The sequence below is a fragment of the Pistacia vera genome, unplaced genomic scaffold (assembly GCF_008641045.1).
Source record: "Pistacia vera cultivar Batoury unplaced genomic scaffold, PisVer_v2 Contig464, whole genome shotgun sequence".
Lineage (NCBI taxonomy): Eukaryota > Viridiplantae > Streptophyta > Magnoliopsida > Sapindales > Anacardiaceae > Pistacia > Pistacia vera.
In genome coordinates, this window is record NW_022196295.1 from 1 (window position 1) to 21,928 (window position 21,928).

Below are 21,928 nucleotides of genomic sequence, written 5' to 3' on the forward strand. Positions count from 1 at the left end.
TGTACCAACCAGATAAATAGTTAGACACTAAGCACAAAACTTAATGACACTTAACAACCAATAGCACATGAATAACACCAATCATGTAATTACCTTTACCACCTATATTAATATTGCAGAGCAAATTAGAAAGAATTATTCCACTTAATCTACCAAGAGACCTAGAAAGCAATATGACAAATTTTAAATATCATTACAACAAAACTGCAGCAATTAAAGGAATAGATCATCGCAAAAGACAAGAGTTGAAACAAATGTAATGTTGAAACTATAAGAACTTACTTATCCATGATGCTGAGAAGTTGCTTTCTGACATCCTGTGCTCTCCTCAGGGATCGGGACTGAACAAAGTTCTCAAAGCACCATGGCCCTGAAAAATTCTTAGCTTTCCATGCCTCATACACAGCTAGCAACGTCAAATGATCTCCCTCAGGCTGAAAAAATTTTGCCCTCTTCTGGTCTGCTTGAGCTTGTTTTTCCCTAGGCCTGTAGAATATGTTGCCAGTTTGAATCATCGCAATGATAGTCAATATCTCATCACTACATCCAAGGTCCACACTGGCAAGCAACATCTTTGATAAAGGTGGATCCAGAGGAAATTCAGCCATTTTCCTACCCAATTTTGTCAGAAGTCCCTCCTCATCCAGAGCTCCAAGACTATACAGCTGCTCCATGGCAGAGATGAGAGCTTGGGGTGAAGGTGGATCCATAAAATCAAATGACAAAAGATCATTTATTCCCATAGCCTTCATTGTAAGGGTAGTAAATCCAAGATTGATCCTTTGAATTTCTGGAATTGAAGTAGGCGACATCTCATTACGATATGCACTCTCTGTGTATAGACGGTAACATTTTCCAGGCCCAGTACGGCCAGCACGTCCAGCTCGTTGCTTGGCTGATGCTTGTGAAATTGGTGTTATGACCAGCGAATCAAGCCCTTGCTTTGGATTATAAACATTCTGTTTTGCAAACCCGGGATCAATAACATAAAATATTCCATCAATAGTCAAAGAAGCCTCAGCAATATTAGTGGCCACAACCACTTTTCTCTTTCCTGGAGGGGCAGGGTCAAAGATTCTTGACTGCATTTCACTGGGGAGGGCACTGTAAACTGGTAAAATAATCAGTTCCGGAACATTTTTACCTAAACCTTTCATCCTCTCATAGAGAGACTGGCATGCAAAATCAATTTCCTCCTGACCAGTCAGAAAGAGGAGGATATCACCTTCCGGTTCTGTCAAGTGGATCTGCAGGACAGTGATCAGTGATGCATCTAGATAATCGCTTTCTGGCTGTTTGGTGTATAGTATTTCAACAGGAAAAGTTCTCCCAGGAATTGTAAAAATGTTGCAGTTAAAGAAATACCCAGAAAATTTCTCTGCATCTAATGTGGCAGAGGTGACAATCAGACGAAGATCTGGTCTGCGCTTCACAAGCTGCTTAAGTAACCCAAAAAGGACATCAGTGTGGATTGTCCTTTCGTGAGCTTCATCAAGCATAACGACTGAATATTGAGAAAGATTGTCATCGATCAGAATCTCCCTAAGAAGCATGCCATCAGTCATGTATTTGATGACAGTGTCTGGTCCGGTACAATCTTCAAATCTTATAGCATATCCAACCTCCTCCCCCAAACGACAGCCAAATTCTTCAGCAACTCTCTTGGCCACAGACATTGCAGCCACCCTACGGGGCTGTGTACAACCAATCTTACCTCTTGTAGTGTAACCAGCCTCTGCAAGATACTGAGTTACTTGGGTAGTCTTACCTGAACCTGTCTCACCAATAACTACCAGAACCTGATTATCATGCACAGCCTGAATTAGTTCCTTCTTCAATTTATAGATTGGTAAGCTCTGCCTCTGGTCCTGGATGGAGAGCTTTGACCTCTGCCCAAAAGTTAATGCTTTCCCAAATGCATCCTTCTTCCATTCAGGCATGTCATAAGCTGATAAACCAACACCCCTAAGCTCCTGTGCTAGATGCCTCTCACCAGTCTCTGGCATTGGGTCTTCCCAAGGACGATTCAGATCCTTTGGTATTGAATCAAGCATTGTCCTCTGCTGTTGTTCCCGGACTTCTCTCCGCTCCTTTATGAGAGCAGATTGGAGAGCAGCAGCACGGCTCAATGACCCCTCTGGATTCTTGAAAATTTTCACGGGTGACATGTCCACAGAATACCTGGTTTGCCCGTTTAAAAATGCAGGTTCATCCTCATTCAGTTCAATCTCAAGCTCTTCCTCAGCACCCTCTTCCTGATAAACTATCCCATCCCCTTCTTCATCATACATAGGGTACTCATTCACAGATAAAACCCCCGAAGCAATCAACTGTTTTGCTTCCCATCTCTCTGGGGAGCTCATTCTCTTCAATGGCCTGCGTGATGGAACTGCATCCTCCTCCTCCACAATTCTAATCCCTGAAAGACCTGTCCTAGACATTGGCCCATCTTTTGACCCCGAAGGATTAATCCTTGATGCATCATCCTCACTCTTCTTCAATGGAAGCAAGTCCTTACCAGTATTCTGATCAACATCCCTCATAGAAAGACTCAACTTCTGACCAGACACCGAAATCACCTTCACATAAACCTCCTGATCCCGCTTTACAACATCTTTAGCATTACTAATCCTCCTGGTTGCCATCTGTGAAACATGAACCAAACCCTCCTTGCCCTTGAAATCACTCAGTTGAACAAAACAACCCGTGTCCATCACTCTTGATACTCTCCCCCTATACACGTTATACAATTCAGGCTCATCGTACCTGTACCGTCCAGCTCTCCTATCTCCATCATCACGATTCTCCCTATCAGCCCCATTCTCTTCATAATCATCATAATCATGTCTACTCCTCCTCTCACGCCTGTCTCTATCCTTGTGCCTTCTACTCCTATCACCATCATCATAATCTCTGTCTCTATGTCCATCCCTATCTCTGTCTCTACCATCTCTATCTCTATTTCTATCTCTATCTCCATCTCTATCCCTCCTGTCTCGTTCTCCGTCCCTCCTATCTCTGTCTCTGTCTCTACGCCTATATCCATCTTCCCTTTCCTCATTCTCCCTGCGCCGCTCACGAACTTCCTCTTCCATCTCTCTCTCAAGTTCTTTGACTCTATCTTTACCATCAGCAATCGCGAGAGCTTTGAACTTCGATTTCTTACCATCACCACCAATCTCTTTCTTTACATCCTTATCCGATTTTGGCTTAGGAGGAAGAATCGCGTGAATAATAGTCAATAATGTGCGTACAAAGTAATCGGGCATTTCGGCACCATTTTCTTTCAACTTAGAATCAAATTCCTCAACAGTTTCACAATTACGACCTAACTCGGTGATAAACTCGGCTAAAACTTTGTCTCCAAACCCTAAATGTGTTTCTAACTCGGAACAAACTTTAGAGACAAGAGAGAAATATTCTAATTTCTTCAGACTATCGTCTCCGGTGGGCGGATCCATTGTGGTTAGCAATATATAAAACAGATTTTTTGAAAGTTAGGGTTTTTCGAGTACCTGATGGCTGAGGTAGAGAATTCGAGAAATCTGCTACACAATAAGACGGCCAAAAAACGTTGCAGTGGATGTCGTTTTGAGCTATCAGCGACGATGGTTAGTCGGTTTATTAGAATAACTTACTGGTAAAATCAAGCGATAGGGATTGCGAAGACAAAAAGTTGCGCGTTTGGATGATATAATTTTTTTTTTTTTTTTTTTTTTTTTTTGGTTTATCTTAGCAACATTACTGAAAAGAATGAGATTATGGAATTTAAATTATTATTGTGTTTTGTTCAATGAGGATGTATTAATAATTAATGTATTTGATTGATAATAATAATAGATGTTGTAAAATATTTTTTTACTATAACGTCCTTAGGATAATTACTTGTATTATTAATTAATCTGTTTGGTTGGCTATAAAAGCAGATGTCTTGATTATATTTTACTATAATAGCTTTAGGATAATTACTTGTATTATTAATTAATCTGTTTGGTTGGCTGTAAAACTAGATGTCTTGACTATGTTTTACTAAAATGCCCTTTAAATGATTATTGGGTATAAATAATTAATGTATTTAGTTAATAAAAGAAATGATTGATTAACAAAATTCTTTTTCTTATATTTTAGCCAATTATTCTATTGTTAAGTCATTGTCGGGAGCAAACAAATAGAGATAAAGACCCGAGAGGTTGTTGCGACAAAGATGGTCGACCAATGGCAGAGGGAAGAGGGAGAAGTTAGACTAACGAACGCAAACAAAACAGAAAATGAAAAATACAATGGAAAGAGGGCGAGGGACTTACCAGAAATGGCGAATGGAGTGTTGTCCAGCTCAAACAGAGGGAGACAAAGACCCAAGGCACTGCGGTGAAGATGGTTGACCAACGACAAAGGCAAGAGCGAGATCTTAGACTAACGAACACAAAACAAACCCAAAACGAAAAATACAATGAAAAGAGGGCATTTGACTTACCGGAAAATGGTGATCAGAGTAATGAAGTCGCGAACGAGATTAAGAAGAAGAAGATCAGCGATGGTGATGGAGGTTTAGGGCAGAGTCTCAGTTGAAATGTGTATTAGGGCTGAGAATTTTTTTCCTTTTTATATGTAGTTTTAGTGAAATAAAAGGGCATATTGGTCATAATATGCAACTATGTGAGGATAATATGGGCATACCAATATTTCGTGGCATTTATGAAAATATTGATAATAAGCAAGGCAATTTTGTCCAAAAAATTAAAAAACTAAGGACAAATCCATCTTCTTGTGCAAATTGGGTGTTTTGTAATTATTAACAAAGCCAAGGATATTTTTGTTTACATTGTCCACTGTTTTGCGGCAAAATTAGGTAGAAATTTATATTACCGGAGTAATATTTTAATAACACCCTCCCCTTAAGTAATATTATTCCCAACGATGTACCCCTAATTTGACACTGTTTGACATTTTTTATCCGAGAATGTTTTTTATAAAACAACCAAACATGATTGTCTACCTAATTTAAAATATATTACCTCTAGTTATATAGTATCAACCTGATCCAAACGGCCCCAAATATGTAAATTTGGCCGGGTGAATAAACCCATCACTGCGGTAAGTCATACCGGCCTACTGGACCTATTGGATCTAATATGTTGAACAAGACTGCACAACACACCACTGAATTGGGCTTATAACAAAGCCCCAGCCTGTATTAAATTCTGGCTGATGTTGTTTCAATTAAGCGAAGTGATTTTTAGCCTGTCTAATTGACACGACCCCCTATGGCTAAGTATATCTATTTTATAATTTAAAAAAAAAAAAAATTTCTTTAAACTCTATTTAATACTGAAAATAACCCTTAATTAGGTTTATTTTTCCCAAATCAAACTTAGTTAGGTTTTATCTTTACACCTTTTTTCCCCCGATTTCTTAAGTTCAACTTAATTTCTCTTATTTAGATTCATATTTATCCCGTTATGTAATTACTTTTTCCATGGTTTTAGTATTATATTTTTATCAAATAAACAAATATTTAAAATAAAAATAAAAGGTTTCAATGATTATGAAATTTAAGATTAGGTTATAAAAATTTAGTGTTAGGGTTGATGTAAGATTTACTGTTAAAAATTAAAACTAAAATATAAATAGAATATAAGTGTAATTAGAAATTATAATGTTATTTCCAGTAATTTAAATTAAGGATAAATTTGTCAAAACAAAAAATAAATTTAAAAGTGAGAGATGAAGATCAATTGTACAGAGTCTAAAAATCACCTCCTTTTAAATTGGTTATTGCTAATCCGTAATCATATAGCACACAAAGATTGTTTTCACTTCTCGAGCTTAGTTTGAGATTGTTTAGCTTCTTCTTTGATCACTTTTAAGTATTAACCTAACTTTATAAATAATCAATTTTTGATAAAAGTTTTTAGGTGTTTGTTTTGTTAAATTTTAAAATCGTTTTTACTTTTGAAAAACTATAGATGTCAAATGTAAAATGAGCAAAATATGTTTATTTTTTAAATAAATTTTTTTCATCATGAAAATATATTAAAATTTTTTGTATATACATAAATTAAAATTTAAAGAGTAATACTAGCCTTACTCACCTTTGTAAATATAAAGTATAATACGAGTATTATATGTTATTTTAATAAAATTGAGAAAGAGAAGTGAATAGGAAAAGTAAATAAGGCTAACATTTCTCAAATTTAAAAGCATTGTGCATCTGATCGGAGAGTCGGTGGACGTCATCTTCGGAGAGTCTAGCGACACCTCCAGCTTTAGCTCGAGCAGTGAATACGTGTTTCACCAATTAAAATAACTTCTTGTGAATCTTGTCATATTGTTGAGATTCATCGTACCATTATTATTAGTTTATAGTTTATTACCATAACGACTTCTTTTATAAAAACAAAAAAAAATAAAAAAAGGTTGCATAACATTGTGGATGAACAGAAAGAAGAGTACAAGACGTGAAATTGCAAAAAAGACCCGCAGAGCAAAACGAAGTACATTGGATCTTGGAAGTTGAAAGTCATAAAGTAAAGGGTGTGGTATAATGGGGTATGGCCGTATGGCCCACGCCACTCAAAATAAAAGCACAAGACTAGACTGTGATGGATTCTACAGTCTCATCTAAATCCCAATAAATGACATTTGGATTCCGCTCATGAAATCTCCATCACCCCTTCGACTCTCCCCATTAAAGAAGGCAATGGGCCAGGCCGGGACTAGGTACCCATTGGCCTGGATCCAAGCCCGACTCCATGATGAAGGCTTAATCCCAGCCCAAGCCCGTCACAAGGATGATGGGTAAAGACGAAGCTTACTTGGATGAGTTTTTTGTAATCTAGTTCTGATCTAAACCCACCCATTTTTATAATGTAAATTTTTAAATATTAATAATTTTTTTTATATTTTTAATTCTAAAAATAATTTTTAAATATTAATTTATTTTTTAATACTCATCAAATATTAATGAATTTTAATTTTTTTTATATATATGCAGGATAATTCTATAATTAGATATATAATTTAAATTTAATTTAGTAAACTTATCGGGTCAAACCCAACCGGACTGGACACCCAAAAATACCGGACCCGACACCCAAAAATACCGGACCCATTGCCGTCTCTACTCTCCATTCCCTGATTTTGGAGGCTACGTGTTCTGCTGATCTGCTCTAACCAGCTCATCCAAAAAATTATTATTTTTTAGTTTATATATATACAGTATATATTGCTCTTTTTATGGATTAATTGCAGCAATCACCCCTCAGGTTTCAAAAATTGAGGGTTAGATGTGAGTTTGGGTGTACTAAAACCACCCTCAATCTTTTAAATATTATTCAGAGATCACCCCTGAGGCTGACCTGACAGAGCTCTTAATTCCGTAGGTAATATGGGGCAAATTTGTCTATTCATACCCTTCCCATTAAAAATAAGAAAGAAAAAGAAGCTACATGAAAAACCTTTAAAAATAGAACTTGAAACGAAAAAGAAATATGCTCACCCCTTGCAGCCGCATCTCACTACTCTTTGTCTCGCTCTTTCATTTTTTTTTACTTCTTTCCAATTATTTTTCATTTCTTTCAAATTTCATTAAAAGAAGAAACCCTTGATTTGTTTTTGGTTTTAGTTAGGGCTGTTTATGGAGATGGTGAATTTTTCTTCTTGTGTTAATTTGGTGTGTTGATAAGGAATTATCTTTTTATTTGGTTTTGAGATTTGTTGATAGCAATTTGGGTTTGATTTACTTGTTAAAATGGCACAAGGTGTTTGCAGATGGGTTTTTGTTGTTGTTTGTCTGTGATGCTGCAATGATAGGCTTGAGTGGGTAGACTGATGATGCTTTTGTTGTGTTCTATGGAGGTGATAAATTGTGTGGGTGGGACTGTAAAAGGTTGGCTATTGGGGATGGGAGGCTGCTGCACGAGATGGATGGAGGGTAGGTTGGGTGGAGTTGCTGGCCATGGGGCATGGAAGAGGGGGCGTGCGTTGCGGGCGGAAGGAGGGTGGGAGAGCTTGGCGGAGTGTGGGGAGAAAAAAGTCGGAAAATAAAAGAAAAATTTTGGAGATGACAAACTAAGTCAAATTTTAGGATAAAAGGGTAATTTCAAACAGTTTCGTGATGGGAAGCTTAACGGAAGTGGACGGAAGGGTGGATTTGAATAGAAATAAAATAAAGAAATAAAAATGGTAATAACTAATAAGTAAAGCCTTACTCAATTGTCCCATCTTTAATTTGGATAGAGACAAGCGAAAGAAATAATAATGGAAATACGTTTGTGAAGACAAGAGAAATGCGCACTCTCTTTTTCATTTTCTTCCTAAAAGACAAAAAAAAATCATTTACTTTTAATATTTTGTCCGTCGTACATATTGGGAAACACCCTTTAACATTTAAAAATTATAGAATTTTTAATTTTATAAAAACATAGCAAAAAAATTGCTTTCTTATAAACAATATTCATTAATATAATAAAAACTTTATTAGTATATAGGATACACATCAAGATAATATTGCTACATTACAGATTTTTACTTTTGATTTTGAGTAATCTCAACACATACTTAAGACTTGAGCTCAAATTTAATTTATTTTTTATAATCTTAACCTATTTCTCTAGGTTACACTTTCCCTAAAAAGATTTCAACATTTCTGATTATTTAACGATAAAAATACATAATTTAGCGACCACAAATATCAAGAAGTACTTCTAAAGTTTTATGTGCCATTAAAGAGACGTGTTATGCGAACCCATAAAGAGGTCTTCACTTTTCTGACTTTAAATAAATGAAAAATACATAACTTTAGCAAANAATCTTTAAGCAGGAGTTTGACAAGATTTCCTGCTTGATTGAGATTTTGCATGACCATCCAAGCCCTTAGCTGTTTAAACTTTTAATGTTCTTAAGAGGGATTGGTTTTGGTGGAATGATTGACCCTATACCTCTGACGTTGAACTTTCCCCTCTGCATTTGCACTCTGTAGATGAACTGTTTAAAATATCAATTTTCTGTGACTTCTTTAAGGATTTAACTACTGCGTAGATTTTTCTCTCTCAGATCACATTAAGTGATTTTGAATGGATGTTTTGGATAGATCGACACATCTTGTTTTCCTTCTCTCTCTCATATAATGAACCCCCAACCCCAACCCCAACCCCACAGCCCACCTTTAGCTTTTGCTCCTTGTACACAAAGGATGTTCACTTTTTCTATCGCTACTTTGAGAATTGATTGCTGTCTACATCTTCCTCTGAAATTTCATTCTAAATGAAATCTTTAACCATAGTTTTCATCTCCAGGGATGCTTATTAATATCTTTCCAAGCCTAACCTAAATGATTTAATAATCTGGTTTCTGATTTGGTTGTTTCCTCAAGTGCAGGCTGTGATGTCAAGTGATTTTTCAATAGCTCAATTTCGTTATTTGGAACGTTTGTTGCTGGTGCATGGCCATTGGTGTTACAGACGAATAGCAATGATGGTAAAACTGTCTTCATGATCTTTGGCTACTCTCTAGAGATAAATTAGATAAGCTTTCTGGTTTATATATAAGAAACTGAATGAAATTTTGGCAACAATCAACACAATGCTTCCTCTGAGTTTCATCTATTAATTTATATTAACTTAGTATCTATTTAAATTACAAGTTTTAACTTATGATTTCTATTTTTTACTAAAATTTGCGTAGATGGTGGTGATGGTTATGATGATGATAATGGTGATGAATTTTGATGCTAATGTGTGAAGCTCAATCAACATGGAGACGGATCAAAGAAAAAACACTTGCATCAAATGTTTTGTTATTAATTATTATGTATTTTGTCATTTGATATGTAAATACAACATCATATTTGGATTTTGAATTGTTTTTAAATACTTAAATTATGTTAAGATTGTTGTTGAATTTAAACTTTGAATCATGTTGAACAGTAATTAAATTGTTATTGTCTTATTGAAAAATAGAAATCTAAAAAAAAATTTTTTTTTTTTTTAAAATGTACTGACGTCATCATGATGTGTGATGATGTCACCAGTCCAACCGGTTGAACCGTGACCCAGCCATCAGAGCGGGTTGCCCTCCGGTCCGGTTTTTAAAACAATGGATACACATCTAGATAATATTGCTACATTACAGATTTTTGTTTTTGATTTTGAGTAATCTTAACACATACTTAAGACTTGAGCTCAAATTTAATCTATTTTTTATAATCTTAACCTATTTCTCTAGGTTACATTTTCCCTAAAAAGATTTCAACATTTCTGATTATTTAACGATAAAAATACATAATTTAGCAAGCACAACTATCAAGAAGTACTTCTAAAGTTTTATGTGCCATTAAAAAGATAAAGAGGTCTTCACTTTTCTGACTTTAAATAAATGAAAAATACATAACTTTAGCAAATACAACTACTGAGAAGTAGACCTGGGAAAACAGGTCTGGACCCGCGAGTCGGCCCGTACCCGAGTAAAAAATATAGGGTACGGGTCTAATATATTAAACCAATTTTTTGAGACCCGTATCCGATCCAATATCTCACGGTTTATATGGGTGAACCCGCGGGTACCCGTATTTGTTGGTCACTATTCACTATTCAGTTCACTAATGAATTTGAATCCCTAAGTTTTTATCACGCATTCACGCTCACGCCTCTCACAGTCTCACTCTCATCTCATCTTTGATCTCTCAGTCTCAAATCGCGGCCGCATCTCATCTCTCAGACTCTCGTAACTCAAATCTCTCCTGCCTCTCAATCTCTCATCAGTCATCAGTCTTCTTCGTGCCTAAAGTTCACACTCCTGTCTCAGTGTCTCCCTCTTCGTCACTCGTCTGTCATTCCTACCTAGTTCGACGTACCACAACGCCAGTCGTCGCACTCATCTCCGTCAGCTGGTAATAAATCCCTAACCCCTAATTTTGTGTGTTGTTTTTGTTTTTTTTGACAATTTTGTGTGAGCTTTCCTTGTACGTCGATCTATGTCGTTGAGTGTGTTTGTGTTGGGTTCCCCTGGTTGATGGGTTTTGCAAGTGGGGTTTACTTAAATGTATAAGGGATGTATACTGGAATCAATTATTATCGGTTATGTGTATTTGCTAGTCACTGAAATTTATATTACCAAAACTGTTTTTCCTTTAAAATGTTGATCTTTTTGCACAATTTTTTAAATGATTAGCTTTGAAAGATATGAAATACTTTCACTTATTTGACTCAGTTTTAATCTAGTTTGAGTTTTTTGGACGGAGACAAAAGAGAGGTATGAAAACAGCCAAATGAGCATGAATGGCTATAAGATAGCAGGAAGAAAGTGAACGGCCCAAATCCAGTCTGAAAAACTTTAATGATATGAAATACTTTCAATAATTGTACTTACTTTGATATATATTTGAGTTGTTAGACTGAGAGAAAATGAGAAAGTGAGAGCAAATTATAATTTCTACTTTAGTTTTATTGTTTGCTTGTTTTGATGGAAAGAACGTGAGAAAATGAAATTTTATTTATTCTAATCTGTTGAGTTATTTTGAGGGAGAGAAAATTTGAGAAAGTGAAGAAAATAAGAATTTACTTGGTTTTATATTCTTTGAGTTGTTTGGGCAGAGAAAATTGGGTAGAAAGAAATGTGAGAAAGTGAGAGAAAATTGGAATTTATTTTAGTTCTAATCTAGTTTGAGTTTGTTGGACAGAGAGCAATGTGAAAAAGTGAGAAAATTATAATTGTACTTAGTTTTAATCTGGTTTTAGTTGTTGGAAGAAATGTGAAAAGGTGAGAATAAATTAGATACAATTGGTTTGAGTTGTTTGGGCAAGAGGAAATTTACGAAATTGTAAGAAATCTGAGAGTTCAGAGAATTGCGAGATCAGAAACTTTTCTAGTGGCTTCCATTTAATTTATTTGTTTGGAATGAATTGAATCGTCAATTACATGAGTATTTTTTATGCTCAAGTATTTGGGAAGAAGCTTTTGTATTGGCTACCATTTGAGGTGGCATTCCTAAATTATTGTTCTTACAAGTTTATTTGGATTAGTTAAAATTGTGAAATTCTTGATTTCATTTATTGCAACGGATACTGTGTTCAATTATCGGCAAAAGGTGGCGAGGTCGTTTGATTATCTTCAAGGAGATTATTACATAGCTCCATTGTTCATGGTAAGTTTTTCTACTGTCTTTAGTATAGTTGCTAATGATGGTTTATGTGGATTTATTTATTTATTTTTCTCAAAATGAGCCATGAATGCCATGCTACCCCAGAATTTAACTATTTTGTCTTGCTGATTTTTTGAATTGATTATGTTAGCTGGGTTCGTGTTTTTCGTTGTTTTTTTATTTCTATTGGTGTGTTTTTTAGTATGTTTTTAACAGTCTTTTCGATAAATAGTTTATATGCTTTCTTTTCTTTTTGGTTGAAGACCGAGTGAAGAATTTGGCATGAATTATTGTCTCTAAATTTTTTATGTTTGGCTAGTTTATTTAACCTCTAATTTTCCACCTTTATCAGGGCTTTCTAAGCTAAAGGAGTTACAAATTTCCAACTCATTACAGATTGAAGTCATTACAGATTTAATTGCTACAGGACTCCAATCAGGCTGAACACTCACTCTTGGAGCTGTGATATCAGGCTGAACATATGTACAAATCTAATTATTATCCCATTCAGATGGCTCAAGATCTATGTTTAAAGAAACTGAGTTGCCAATTATACCTTAAGTATCTCTGGGGTTACTTTATTGGGTCCCTTTGATGAAAAAGCTGCCATGAAGGGAGCTAGCTTTGTTCCAAGTTTTGTGGTTGCACGAGTAATGTAAGCAACAAGATTCCTATTAGGGAAAAAAATTATCAAATTTGTTAAATGTTGTACCGATTGCAAATGCTACGGCTAGGTATCCTTGTTTTCTTACTTGGTTAAATTGATGTAACGATATACAGACACACCATTATTGGTTGTATTATATGTTATTGTTTGTTTATATGTTATTTGTTTATTTTGGTTCCTATTTGTTTATATTCTTAATTGAATTGAATGTAGAGTAGTTGATTTAGGGGTATAAATGTAAAAAATTAAAACTGCACGAATTTTGGGGGTGTAATTGTCATAATTGAAAACTGTTAGGGGTGAAACTGTTAAAACTAAAATCTGCAGAGAGAAAAAACAGGTCCACCCGTATCCGTATAGGTTAGGGCACGGATCCAAAATATTGGACTCACATATATCAACCCGTATAAGGCCCGTACCCGTTTGACCCAGCCCACCCACCTGTTTTGCTAGGTCTACCTTCGAAGTACCTTCGAAGTTCAATGTTTTCATAATCTCTTTAAAACCAAAGTGTCTTTTAAGCTTTCCGGACATGTTTAAGTTCTGGTCAAAACATTCAAAGCGAAAAGGCCATATAAAAATTATCAAGAATTTTCAAATGCCACATGTAATGGCAGGAGAAACCAAGGTATAGGAACGGTAAAAATTATTGTCAAACAAAGTTAACGTTGGTACACCAAACCCAAAGTTAAGAAGCCCAAAGTTAAGAAGCATGAGCCACGAGAAGATCATTGCAGGAATGGACAAAGTAGTCTTAAAGCTTAAAAAAAAAAAAAACAACTTGAGAACAAAGTACATTGTTTCAATTCTATAAAAGTAAACTAAAGAAGCCACGTAGTAATTACAATTAAGAATAACTGTACAAATTAATACACATAGCTGTACAATGGTGACACTTTTTCCCCTAATTTGACTTATTTGGGTTTAGACACGACCATACAAATGCACCGCCCTTTTATTGTGAATTGACATCAACCAGATGGGACAAACCTAAAGAAAAATCAAATCATCAACCATATTGACCGACAGCAATTTAGAAAGCCTAAATTCAAGGCTCTAGTGCTAGTAGTTGGACAAGTAGAAGTCTAAAATAGCACAGCACACACAGCACTACTAGTAAATGGGGTTACGCAGGAGAAGCATACCGGGGGAAGTAATATTTATCATGATTGAAAAAGAGTTACAGTTGCAATATAGCCATTCTTCATCACCTACCAATCAAAAGAGAGAATTATAAGCAATAATTCCTCACAACATAGTTTGAACTAAACTAAAAATTAGCAAATTAGTATTGCATCATGATGAAGATAGCATTAATAATAGAGGGTAATCAAGGTAAATAGAAGAATATCCCAATTGCTAACCTCAAATGCAATATTTTGATAGCCATACACAAAAGTGGATCCGAAAGGATTGTTAGTTGACCCTTGTGTCTGTATAGCTGCTCTACCACAATCTCCAAGGATCTCCTGTAGGAAAGTACACACATTTATTACCACAAGGAAAATGACAAAAGTTGTGAACTGTGAGTGGCAAGCAAAATCTCGATATCAATAAACCACAGTGAGAACTCAACCAATCATCCTGACATCAAGTGCGAGAATGACTCTGAAAGCTCATACCTTGGCATACATTCAGATAATCACACCTAAACACCACCAAATTTTAAAAGAAACTCAAGTGAAACAAATAAATCCACTCAAAATTTTACACAACTAAAACAACCATCAAACATCTAAAATAATCACGCTATAGAGACAACAAAATAACTGTAGTGGAGCATCTTAAAATCATGACCAAAGGTTCACAAGTTGAAAACCATGGAGATCAAACAGGAAAAACATGAAAGAAACAACATTATAGATCACTAAAGTTTTTTGAAAAAAAAAAAAACTACTAAAAAACAGCAAAAGAAACTAAAATGAAAATTAAAAAAATTACAATAGGATAATTGAAACCTTCTTGTGTAATCTAACCCATGCTGCTTATTTAATCCTTCTTAAACTGCTTAACATGATTTTTCCAAATAGTTTAACAAAATATCCTCTTATAGTTTGTCCTAGCTACAAGCATTAAGCCATTAAGGAAGAGCTCCAGCTAACAAAGGTTTTAGGCCTAAGAGGGGACAAAAATGTACGTTTTCTAGAGCAGGTCACGCTGTCAAATTTTTACACAAAGGTCTTCTTTATTAGATCCCTTAATGCAAACATTAAGAGCATTAAGATATTCTATTTACAAGGATATTACCTTCACCTGCTCCCATTTAGTGCTGGGAGTAATCTTGTTCTTATAGCTATGTGCGTCTGTACCCTCAACTGCAGACAAGAAAAGAGGTAGTCAATTAATTTCTGAGCCAAAAACAGCCTTTAACAAAACCCTTTGATACGAAACTTACATTCGGAACCAAGGACAATAAAATTGCACTTCACATATGAATTGAAATCAGCATGACCAGGATAGTTTGTATGTAGAACAAACTTTCTAATTCTATGGGTCTGCAAAGCCACAACTATTGTTCAATAACTCCATAGAGCCAAGATTATGAATCAATATATCATGAACATAAAAGAATCAAAAAATAAATGATAGTTTAAACAATTCAGGCATTTCTCAAAACACTTTCAACTAGAGGAGAACGTACCTGGCCATCAAATAAAATGTCCAAACCACGAGTAAAGTAGTTGTAGAAGTAATCGCCACAGAGCGTTGTCCGTGGCCTAGGGTCTGAGGCTGAGTGAATCACCATTTGGTCTACCTGTAAGGCTAACAAAATCTAAATTAACAAGTCAAATTCTATATAATAGCCTGACACTTCATGTCAAAAGTCCGTTACTCAAGAAAACCTGCTTTTGATGGATTCCACAAGGGCGGCCTAGTTCAGTCCACACATCCTGCATAAAAGAGGAAGCCACTTTAGGTTCCATACATTTTTACCTTGTCTAAGAGGAGTGAAAAGCATGATTTATCAAAACCATTGCAAGTTCCTTCAATGCAAGTTTAAAACTAAGAATGACAATACTAGTCACCAAAAACTGTTAATTTCAATTGAAGTTTAATAGCTAGTACGCAATGTGAAAGGAAAAATGTAAGCATGAACTAGTAGAATTAGGTTACAAAACAACAAAAGATCTTATGCACAACATACTACGCAAAACAACATAAAATCTAAAATGTACCTGTGGTGATGCACCAAAAGGAATATGCTGGCCCCCAACAGTAAAGCATAACCCCTCCCCAAGCTGAAAATGCAATGTAGTTCACTAATTTTGAATTGGAAACTATAGATAAAAGTAAAGCAAGTAGGAATTCACTAAATTAAGATAAAATATATAAACTGAAATAAAAGCAGAGCTTGTGATTAATGATTTCAAACCTTAGCATGCACCTCTTCCATGTACAGGCTTCCAGGAGGCATTGGAGGAGCAATAGCCTTATCCATTACTGATCCAACACCAACTTTCTTGTCTGGAGAACTGTCATATATAGACACACGACAAGTAACTGGTGTAGTGCCATCTGGAAACTCTAACGGCAACTCGGCTTTCAAGAAAAATGAGATATTGTTAACAACTTAGAACTTAAAATCTGGTAACACAAGTTTAAATTAGTGGAATATAGTGTATTAACACCTTCTCTGTCATGGCAGCAATCTGCATACTGGCTGGGAATGGGAAAAGCAAAGGACAACCCCTGCAAAATACCAACGTCAAATAAATACCAGAACAAAGTATGCATATTTTCAGAAATATAATTGGTATGCAGGTAATTATGCATTCGGGGTACATACTGGGTAGAACAGTGTATAAACACTTCTGTCTTTGTCATAAATTCCAGGAAAAGTTGGTCCAAAAAGCGCATATACAGCTACAAAAGTAGCAAGAGTTGATGGACCCCTGTGTTTAGGAGTATGTTTTATTAGTAAATTACTAAACTAAAACACTGAAAACTAAAGTTCAGAACACAACCCACCCAATCAAAGAAGTCGCGTAGCGCATTTGAAGCCGTTTGATATCAAAAATTTCAATAAGGCGTAATCTCTGATACAGCATTCAAAGTTAGAAAATTCAAAAAACTTGAAACATTTACATACTTACTTTGACAGTGTTAAGATAGCAGTAATTATAATTGACATACAATAGGCAATGGTGAAGTAATATTAATAATCTCAACAGATATGTAGCACATCCAAAAATATAGATAAACAAGTAAAATAAAGGGAGATTATACGGGAAACAGTACTACCTGAGACCAAGGATCAAAACGTAGGTGAAAACCGTGATCTGGGAAGCTAATAACAATATCAAGCTTAAGTGGCTCCTACATAAAACAGGCACAGCAATAAATTCTAAGTCATTAACTCATTAACATATTAACCCCATCATTTCCCTAACCATACAAACTATAATGTGTTAAAAAATGACCAATTAAAGTAAATATTAATTTAACGTTTTTGCAATATAATAAAAGTAATTGTTAAATTCATCTATTACATAAATGTGCATGGTATTTAACTTAATTCTTTCAGCCAAACCTCGTCAAAATACTTCACATGAACCACGTCGTAAATGTTGGGCTGCTGTTCTATTTGAGCAAATGCCTCGCATATCGGCATCCCTAGAACAATATTCAAATCAATCAAAACAGAGCGTATGAAATTTAATTCCCTAAAAATTTAATTTACATCTCATGATCATTACTTAATCGACACAAAAAAGATTAAAATTTGAACGAATTAGCTGAATAACAATAACCTTCCCTAATCAATTACAAAGAGTCCGGATTCGATTCGGATCAATCCAAAGAGTAATTGACTAATCATAGTCTAATCCGATTGAATTAATTAAAATGATTACCGAGAGAAAAAGGTCCGATGCCTTGACCGGGCCGGAGATCGAGAACGATGGCGCCCATGGCCGTGCCCTCGCAACGTCGTCTAGAACGCTGACTCTGCAACATTGGTACTGAGATTCGGTAGGTCTTCTTCTCTACTGGAAAATCTCCGTCGGTTTCGCGAAAGAAACTAGCATGCGTTAACTTGAGCGTTTTTATGTGTATACGAATCGAGGCCAATCTCTACACGGTTCGCTTAGATTGCCAAAGATCACACGTCAAGTTGATACCTTGGATATTGGACCACGTAAGTCTGCCCCTGAAAGTTATTCTTTCCTAATTCAGTTATATAACTTGTCTCTTACAATTTAGGAAACCCTAAATTCGGTGATTATTGTTTAAATTTTAAAAGAATAAAAGACCGACCCAAGCTTGGCCCTAATGGCCCTTGTCAACCAAAGAAGTTTCAAACTACCACTTTTCCATCCAAAGTTAATATTCTGTTACTACTCAAAGCCAATTCCGGCAGCGAAAATCCTCTTCGTCACCAAAATTTGAACCTTCAATCTCCTCTCTATAAAACTCTCTCACTCCGATACCTGATTTCTCGCCAATTGTCAACCACGTAAAGCTAGGGTTTTTTGTTCTTAACTGATTTTCAGCGACGAATATTCAATCGATCACCACCATTTGATCCACCGTCCTCCATTGTCCGCTTTACAAACACAACTTATGGTAACTTGCAAAACACCAACTAAGAAAATGAAGTGTATTTTGGGTATTAACATAACATAAACTTTGGGTAGGAAATTGGTATTTTGAAACTTTTTGGGTGGAAAACTGTCATTAAGGCAAACCTTAGGTGGGAAAAAGGCGTTTACTCAATTTTAATAATGTTACTCCTTAATTTGGTAAATTTTAGCCATACAATAATTTTATTCTTGATACTTTCCTACCTCCCCATATATTTGGTCTTACCACAGCCATAACCTCCTAATTTAAAAAAAAAAAAAAAAAAAAAAAATGTGCGACTTTAGTACTATATAACTCATCTTTTAAATTAAAAAAAATTTAATGGATGGCTTTACTAAAATTTCAAAAATAATTAATCAACATTTAAGATCTTTTTTTTTTTTTTTTTTTTTGTTCACCGGGTCAACTAATTATGGGAGTCCATTGAACACTCTATATATCTAATGAGTTAGGTAAGTCATAAATATGGTAGGTGACTGCTTTATGAAACTCGAACACAAGATTTCAAATAATCCACCTAGATAACTAAAGTCTTATTATGTGGTCACAAAATTAGTGGTTGAAAGTGATTCATTTTATAAAAGGAGGTAATTCGAAGATAATTAGAATCTTATTAAAAAAAAAAAAAAGGGATAAATCCCTATTGAATTATCCTAATCATGTCCTGTAATCATGGGATACTTGTCTGATGAAGAAACCTATCAATAAATACTAATGGATGAGAAAGACTTATAAAATTCCAATAAGGTGATAGCCCGGACATTAGAAATTTAGAATCAAAACTATATTTAATAATCTTGTGAATATAACTTATTAGACTTTACAAATAAGTTCATAGATATTTTTTAACAATTCACTTCATACGCCAATCGATAAATACTATTCCACTGGTCGAACTGCGAATTAACTACTAATAACAGGTTTCCAGTGTAACCGGATCGACCAAGCTCTCGATTCCCAAATTCGAACGGTCAAGCCAACTAGGCCGAGCTGGGATTTAGAGTACTAGGTTTTATATGCATTATAAGTGTATTCTTGATGTTACATATGTACAAGAGGGGGTAATGGAAATTCATGAGGAATCCATTAGCCAACTCACTAAGAACAAAAAAATCCCCATCATTGATGTGATCCAAACCTGACTAACGTAGCACTAAGTACAATTCACTTAATGTAATATATCGGAGTTTATGAATTATGATTAATTTATTTATATAATTGAAAAAGGTAATGAAATTGTGTCATAAGATAATGCCTTTACACGTGATAAATAGGGTATATTTGTTTAAATATTTTTAACTATCTTATTCATACTATTTCTAAAATATTAGCTTGTTTTACTATTCTGAAAATACTATTATATTTTCTTTAACTATTTTTAAACCCTTTAAGTTTATTAATTTAACTAAAAAATCCTCAGAAAAAAGTTTAAAAATTAATAAAAACATATTCGCCCACTCACATTTGCCAAATTTCAGCCACTACTACTGGAAGGTAATCAGAATCTGGTATGATGACGCACTACCGACTGGATCTAGCCAGTAGTATACCGATCTATCATTTTCTGACCAGATCCACCATGGATCTGATAGAAAAAGTCCAAATATTTGGTCGTAGTTGGTCATCAACAACGGCTAAGATATGGATGTCGTTGACAATCAAATATGACTAGATCTGACCATAGATCTGCTATTTTCCAGTCGGATCCAGCTAATCGTGCATCGATACGGCAACTCTGGTCACCTTTCGGTGATGGTGGTCGGCTGCCAAAATTTAATGGATAGATGACGGTGTTTTTGTAATTTTTAATATTTTTATTACAGGAGTGTTCAATTATTTAACAAACCTAAGAAGTGTTTTTGTTAATTTTTAAATCGTATTTTGTTATCCCAACCTAACTTTAAAAATATCAAAAATATTATCCAAAATAATAAAACAAACACAACAACTTGTTTAGAAAAAAAGAAAAAGAAAAAAGACATGGTCATAGATTCATCCCCTCCTTGGAGTGACTCGTTTTATTCCTCATACATAAGTAACATGTTACCTTATCTCATCAAAAGTAATCTGATCCTTGGAAGATGTTCCCAAAATAAAATGAATTCATATCATTATACGTCAATTTCAAATGAAGAGAATAATCAAATAGTAGATTGAGTAAAGAGATAAATCAATTTGTGAAATTACGAAATTACCCAAAGAAGAACAAAGAAATAATTTCAGTGATTGGATTTTGATTTGATGGAGTGAGTGGGTATGGTCCACAACATGCACTCCATTCATTAGTTGAACCACTTGTCATAGTGATAGCTCGACCTCACCTCCTCGACAATTGCTAAAAGGCCTAATTGCTTAAAGGTCTTTTAGGGTAATTTTTTTTGTGATGGCCCATCGTCCATTATCATACGTGGCGTTTCTTGGTATTAAATTCTTATATACCAGGAACTCTTTAAATCCTTATCACTAAAGTGAAATGCCTACCTATCTTCTTCTTCTTCTTCTTCTTCATCTTCATCTTCTTCACTTCCGCCTTTCAAATTCCTTTCTTTCTATTTATTATTCTTATTGGATTGCCTTCATTTATACGGAGAAAAGTATCTCTCAATTCAATGACTACAACACTGACTATCTGTATGTGAAAGGTTGATGTCTATTCAAAAACCGACTACTCACCTAACGCAATATAATCATTTATTTTATTTTTGTTTATTTAATTTAAGGTTTGAATATTACTAGTGTTGAGACTTGAGATAGAGACACGATTCTATTTAAATACAAGAAAACAACATATTAACACCCGAGATTTAGGAAAATTCTAAATTAATAACACTAATTTCATTTATTCAAAATACCCACCCTTAAAAAAACACTGTTAGTGACTGTTGGGTTCAAACAGATGCTATTACCAAAATGTCATTCACCCCATTCCAAACCACCACCACCACACCCGATGGTTTTAACCATTTTCTGGCTACTTTTCCACCTACAACAAGTCCTTCACTAATCCTTACACCATCCTTACCTTTCCCCAGACTTCCCCGCCACCATTGCTCCGGTCATTCGCCAAAAAACGGTGATCATTCGTCTTCGCAACCCCCCTTTCTTTGTAGCCATTTTTCGACTGATTCCCTCATCGAAAATCCACCAAACCACCACCATCCCCCCTCTTCAAAACCTACCCTCACACCACCTTCCCCCACTCACCATTTGTCACCACCGGCCCTTCTTTTGCCACCCTCAAGCTGTTTGTGGAACGTCCCCAACCAACTCACCAGGCTACCACTCACTTTCGAGTTTTGACCACCAAAATTCAACGTTCCACTATAAAAAAACACTTCAATTAATCCCTCAAACAAACCCCAAACTTCAATTTTATCAAACAAAAATCCTTAACAACCAATTTAAAAAAAATGCTATAAATCCTAGGTTGAGTGGCGAACGATGAATGGTGGGCTGCTAGGGTCGGGAAGGTTAAGGGCTTTGTAGGGGGAAGTTGATGAGCCAATGGGGTGGTCGTGGATAGGGTTGTCAAAATTGGG

General features: G+C 35.2%; 2 protein-coding genes across 2 annotated transcripts; both read right to left on the reverse strand.

Moving 5' to 3' along the window:
* Window positions 1-260: 260 nt before the first annotated feature.
* LOC116145629 (probable pre-mRNA-splicing factor ATP-dependent RNA helicase DEAH5) lies at window positions 261-3,653 on the reverse strand. Its single transcript, XM_031431075.1, has one exon. The coding sequence runs from the start codon at window positions 3,459-3,461 to the stop codon at window positions 279-281; it is 3,183 nt and encodes a 1,060-aa protein (XP_031286935.1). The 5' UTR covers window positions 3,462-3,653; the 3' UTR covers window positions 261-278.
* Window positions 3,654-13,537: 9,884 nt separating this feature from the next.
* Window positions 13,538-17,972, reverse strand: LOC116145623 (UPF0183 protein At3g51130-like). Its single transcript, XM_031431070.1, has 14 exons — window positions 17,660-17,972; window positions 17,338-17,420; window positions 17,049-17,123; window positions 16,776-16,843; window positions 16,594-16,699; window positions 16,436-16,496; window positions 16,180-16,346; window positions 15,983-16,045; window positions 15,650-15,697; window positions 15,448-15,561; window positions 15,202-15,301; window positions 15,054-15,121; window positions 14,171-14,275; window positions 13,538-14,017 (listed from the first exon to the last, which is right to left on the reverse strand). The coding sequence occupies exons 1-14, from the start codon at window positions 17,760-17,762 to the stop codon at window positions 13,970-13,972; spliced, it is 1,209 nt and encodes a 402-aa protein (XP_031286930.1). The 5' UTR covers window positions 17,763-17,972; the 3' UTR covers window positions 13,538-13,969.
* Window positions 17,973-21,928: the final 3,956 nt, after the last annotated feature.

What these genes read in the sequence shown, in the direction of transcription:
- LOC116145623 (XM_031431070.1), bottom strand. Translation starts at nt 17,762, where the DNA reads ATGTTGCAGAGTCAGCGTTCTAGACGACGTTGCGAGGGCACGGCCATG. An exon ending in ATGTGAAGTATTTTGACGAG is followed by an intron (nt 17,124 to 17,337) that starts GTTTGGCTGAAA and finishes TGTTTTATGTAG; the next exon opens with GAGCCACTTAAGCTTGATAT. An exon ending in ATCAAAATATTGCATTTGAG is followed by an intron (nt 14,018 to 14,170) that starts GTTAGCAATTGG and finishes TTTGATTGGTAG; the next exon opens with GTGATGAAGAATGGCTATAT.
- LOC116145629 (XM_031431075.1), bottom strand. Translation starts at nt 3,461, where the DNA reads ATGGATCCGCCCACCGGAGACGATAGTCTGAAGAAATTAGAATATTTC.